The sequence below is a fragment of the Asparagus officinalis genome, chromosome 6 (assembly GCF_001876935.1).
Source record: "Asparagus officinalis chromosome 6, Aspof.V1, whole genome shotgun sequence".
Lineage (NCBI taxonomy): Eukaryota > Viridiplantae > Streptophyta > Magnoliopsida > Asparagales > Asparagaceae > Asparagus > Asparagus officinalis.
In genome coordinates, this window is record NC_033799.1 from 10,672,781 (window position 1) to 10,678,657 (window position 5,877).

Consider the following 5,877-nt stretch of genomic DNA (forward strand, 5'->3'; position numbering starts at 1 on the left):
TCCACCCTCGGGGCTCGAACAAGACCGAGATGCTTCACTTCTCAAAGGAAATCCAGAGCTAGCTAACAGCCCTCGGAGTTGCTTATGGTTAATGCTTTACTTCTAAATAGTTAGCTGCACATTCGGATATTTTCCTAATATACATTCTCGATATTCCCATGATATTGTAGGATATTCTACGACATTTTAGAGGAGCCATGCACATTCCGAAATTATTCTAGAATATTTAGAACTTCTGTAGGAATTTATAAAATTCTGATGTCCTGTCATGTTTAGAATTCTGATGTCTTAATCAAGCAGTCTTTCATTTTTTTTTCCATCAACCCTGTAAATCCACGCATCACAAACTCAACAACAATAGTATGTCAACCAAAAGACCGATTAGATAATTCGTTGTCCGGTAATCAATTTCACAAGAACGAGATACAAATGGACAAAAAAGAGACGCAAACGAGATCACTTTAACCTTTTACACGGTTCTTCACTCTGAGGGCTCGTACAAAATCGAAGATGCTTTATTCCTAAAAGGAAACCCAGAGCTGCAGCACTCAAGAGTCGCTTATGGTCAAGTTGGCTGGAAGTATTTGGCTAAATGGGGGAAAAGAAATGATAGTATATACAGTTTCCAGGTTTCTCTCTCCTTTCAATTCAAAGAAAATTCAGAATTCTAATAGAATCTAAAGAAAGCCGGCTACTCCTCGGCCTGAGATGGTTTCTCGATATATGGTTAGTGCTTCCTCCATAACCCTTGCTTCAGATAACAACTGTGCTCTCTTTTTGCTGGATGGATGAGTAGAGAGGTAATCTCGCAAACCCGAGTCCCCAGTAATCTTCCCCAATTTTTCATACACTTTTGGGGCAACCCGAGGGTCATATCCAGCAGAAGCCATCAGCAAGAGACCGATGTAGTCTGCTTCAATCTCCATCCTGTCGAAACAAGCTTCCAATGATTATAAATATACAAATAAAATTTACTGATTAGGTGTAAATGAGAGACATTCCCAAAACCTCATCACACATCAACAAACAGAATAGAATGAGCACATAAATAGCGTAGCAGTAAACAACTAGAATAATCATCTATAGAAGTCAAGACTATGCTAGACTGAAAAATGAATATGAGCAGAACAATCAATGACAAGAAAAACTTCCAACCAAGCTAGTAGAATTGCAAATGTATCACACCTACATTTAAAATAAGACAATATAGTACAAAAACTAAAAATACTTTTGCCTCACTTTCTAAAGTGAAGGTACAATCAGAAGTATTTGGCGTAGTTGCATCTGACAGGTTTTCCCGCAGAAAAAAAATAAATTGTACAGAAATTCTCTTGATAAGTAATGGATATGTAGAATGGACACTCCCCCTTTTTTTCCTGCTCTTGCTCTGATAAATCAAATGAGTGAAATCAATTTTTCCACAGTACCATTCATTCCCCTTATTTTCGTGGAAACGTACTACTCTCCGATCCATCTTAGTTCACAGATTTAGTAATGGTCGAATAGCTTTTACGCGGAAGTTCAGTATGTTCAAAGGACAGATGTAAGCTAGACAGTATTATTCACCAAATGACTAACATTTACATTACTATTTGATAATAGAACAGGAATATTTCACTCTTACATGTTGAGTGGAATAATATTTTTTAATGAAATAACTAGTACACCCCCATCCACACCCCCGATCCCACACACTCGCAATTTAATTCCTATTTCCCTTGTTCAAACTCTTTCAGGAATCAGCATATTAGGTTATCGGTTCTGGTTTAAAAGGAAGAAGAAATGGAATGGCCATAATAAGAATTTTGCCTTGTAACATCCAAAATAAACACCAACCAACTACATGGGAATCACTATATGCCATATGATTTCAGTGGAAAATAGACAAATACGAAGATACGGGGAGCAATTTCAAGGTAAAAGATTTGATAGCTAAATATGTAAACAGCCTAGAATATATTTGGCCCTTTGTTTAATGCCTGCCATTAGATCACACAAAGAAAGCTTCCTATTATAAGAAGTATTCTCGTGAACTTTAATGTGATTTTTAATAAAGGACTGCTGAAAAAAAGAATACAGTAAAAATGAGCACAATGAAACAAATAATACTATTAGTGACTCGTACATGAGAGAAACATTGTATCATATATCACCAAAGGATAAGCCCAAAAGAATATGCATATCAATAAAGTGGGAGAAAGACCATGATGTCGCAAATGCAAGATAACACCGGCCTAAAAAATAAGAACTGTAGTGTGTTGAGCACCTCATAAAACCTACATCTGCAGAGGTGAACATAGAGATGGAATTCCAAACGGTGCGCACACACATACCCCTTCAAAAGATTACATCTACAGGATGCCCAATTTTGTCATAAAGTACTATAAACAATTGATTAGATAACTGTTGCAGGAGGGACTCACTGACTGTAGCAATGTACATGCATTTCAAGGCATTACACCGAGTATGGCATGAACTCAGTCTTAAAAAATCAATAAATACGAAAGCTCATAAAATGGTTCCAAAGACAAGTTTTGTGTTTGCCTTCCCAGATGCATGCATTTAACATATGGGAGTGGCTTCAATATTCCTCACTACACAAATACCTTTTACTCATTAGGCCCACATAGTGAGGTACATTGGGTCAAGTTTATACAGAGGTCCACCTAAACCCAGCCCCTAAACTATGAGTCTTTTTCGCTTGTAAAATCTATTGGAACCTGTTTGAAGGATTTTACGAAGAGTTGAAAAAGACTGCCATGTTTTAATTCTATCACACAACAAAGAAGGAGAAGAAATCATACATTTTGACGACCTTTAGGCTTTAGCTCATCGACAAGCAATTCCAAAATGGATGGTTTTTAACAATATAACCAAGGAGGCTTCTTAATGCATGTAAATCTCAAGTACTCGCTCGTCCAAGGGTTATGACTACTGGCATCGATATGTTTCCTTGCTCAGCTAAGCCTCCTCTCTATTTCACCATGTAACTATTTTCTTTATTAACCATGTCTCTTATCAGAGCATCTCCAATAGCTTCCCCATTTTATTGGTATTCTCACTTTTGGTCCAACAGATTCTCCATCTCATTCCACAAAATAGGGATGGAGGAGAAAAAAAGGGGAGTCTTCCCCAAATCTGCAGCATTCTTCAATTTTTTGGGGAGAGCTTTGTAATAAATGTTTCACGTTCGTCAAGTCTCCAACTACTCAAAAAACGACTCAACACTATAATAAAATGAGGGGGCAAAAAATAAAAAGTTCATGTCTAAATCTTTATTGTTAAAGTTTATGTCAAAGATGTAGAATATTTTGATTATTGTAATAAATGCAGGATTCTTCAAAATGGGGAAGCTGTTGGAGTTAGAGTAAAAATAATTTGGAGAATATGACTTTTGCTTCCCCATTTTGGACAAATTTTTAGAGAAGCTGTTGGAGATGCTCTCACATGGCATGCTATGCACCAACACTCAAATATCCGACATGTGTGAATCCAATGGCATCAAGATCCACGTCCCTATAACCTATTAAGGTGGAGTTCAGAATGCCTATTGAACCTTGTGTTTGCTTGCTAAAGCAAGCGTCCAAATTGGCAACGTTCCTAAAGAACAGACGATGGAGTAGTTTCGGTCCTTCGATTGTGTTGCTTTCTATGAATTTCTTTAGGATTAACATTGCAGCATCATTGTTATTCCTCACCACCAGCCCTTGTTTGCGCTAAAATTTCTAACCCGCTAACTCGCAAGGTAGAAGAGCATATCTCCTCTGTCATAGCTTTTAATATACTTCTGGTGTTTGGATTGGTATAATTTAGCTTAGAACACATTATTATTGTAAATGGAAAGCTACCAATCCTTTTGCGACCTCATTGATAATTGCTTTTTGTGTATTTGTCAGCTGGAGGACTTCTCCACTTGCCATCGCCATGAAAAATTTAATCACATATATAATCTGTTACTCACCACACAATGACACAATAAAGCTATTCTCTCGCAAATACAACGAACCAGATAAAAATATATAGTATTGATTACTCCAAAAGACCATTTGTGCCATTTACAATACAAAGGCATGATTACAACCAAGGAAAGCCACAGTTAAGTCATAATTGGAACTAAATGTTTCAAGTACACTCAAATTTTCACATGCAAAGCATTAAGGTTGGAGTCAATTTTGGTATGCAAGCAAGTTCATCAACATCATAAACAATTGCAGAAAGAAATTCAACGAGATTTACCTCCGAGAGAAAGGAAGCCTGAGAAGAAGGTTAGACATCGCATTGACAATATCAGGCATGTAAAAGAACTGCAACACAATCAACTGCAGCAGCATGAACCAGAAGTTCTTTGTTATCCCCTCCGCCCCATGCCTTGCAATCGCATGCCCAACCTGCCATAAAAACCCCACAATCAACCTTCAATTCTCAAAAAACTCACTTTTTCTCCATTTTTGAAAAAGTGCAGTGAAGCCCCATGTTGTTCCCAGTTCCAACTACATCCAAATTACAATATATATGTTTGATTGGATGATATAGTAACACCAAAACATAACCACATTCAAACTAAAGACCATTGCAACAGGCGGAACTACTTGATGTTGTAAATACATTTAGTATTCCAACTACTTCTAACCAAACGCATCCTACAATCAAAGCAAACAACACATAACGATGTAGTATTCCAATCTAGTTACATGTCAAGTATTACCCTAATAAATCGTTATAATGGTCATGTGTCAGCATCATGTGCAACACTAATGCCAAGGTTTCCAAGGATTTTTATGATATTTAGGATTACTATTATATGTCTAAGATATGTGTGTGCGTGTGCGTGTGTGTGTAGTGTTCACACAAAAACACGACATATGTGCAACTGAAAATCACCTCATGCCCAATAACAGTGGCAATCTCCGAATCGCTCCTAAAATGATCCAGCAACCCAGTAAAAACCACAATCTTCCCACCAGGAAGACAAAAGGCGTTCACATTACCATCCCTAACCACCACCACCTCCCAATTCAGCCCTTCAAGATGCCTGGTCGCCGGTTCGGCCCCACCCTTCACCTTCCTGCTCTCGTTTACCCACTCATCATCGAGAACCTCATCCTCTCTACTCCACCCTCTCCCTTCAACCTCCCCTCCTTTCCCCAAAACGTCCACAATCTCCGATTCCGGAGCATCACGGGGTGATTCGAACGGGTGATTCGAATACTCTAGATCGCTCCACCGGCGCTCGGAGTGGCGGAGCCCGCGCTGGAGAGCTCCGACGATCTCGCCGGCGATGAGGCGGACTCGAACGCTATCAGGGTGAACTGAAGGTAAAATCTTCCGACGAAGGCTGTTCTTGATCTCCTCGAACTTGGGCCCGCCGGAGGCGCGCCGCTCGAGGGACCGGAGAGGAGACGAAGTGGGTCCGCTTCGTGTTAGGGGACGGTCTCGAGGTTGCCGAAGTAGACGGAGGCGGCGGCTCCGCCGCGAGAGGACGACGGTGACGCGCGACGACGCGGGGGTCGCGGTACCAGTTCTGCGGTAGTATGCGGCGGCCGCCGCGGCGGGGAAGTGCTGGAGCTCCTGGTTCTGGTGGCGGGAAGTGAAGAAGGAATTGTGAAAAACCTTATGATGATGATGAGGATGATGATGATGATGACGAGTGATTGGGGGTTTGGATCTGAGGAGAGAGGAAAGGGACGAGGGTTTGGCTTTTCTGAGGAAATTCATTGGAGTTTCTTTGGGGATTTTTTTTTTTAAGGGCTAAAGATGGGAAATTTGATTTCGCATTTTGAGGAGAGGAGGTCACAAGAAGAGGGGAAAGGAGGAGAAAGAGCTGGATTTGTGTAGAGACTCGCGGAGTGAGCAGGAAATAAAAGAGCAGTTGCACCC

The 5,877-nt window shown here is 40.2% G+C and overlaps 1 protein-coding gene across 1 annotated transcript; it reads right to left on the reverse strand.

Annotated features, from left to right (window-relative positions):
* On the reverse strand, positions 362–5,711 carry LOC109845733 (the record flags this gene model as incomplete). Its single annotated transcript, XM_020415005.1, is given in 5 exon segments — positions 362–927; positions 4,237–4,388; positions 4,882–5,395; positions 5,397–5,425; positions 5,427–5,711. Coding segments are annotated over 5 exon segments (1,230 nt in total), but the record flags the coding sequence as incomplete, so codon positions are not given.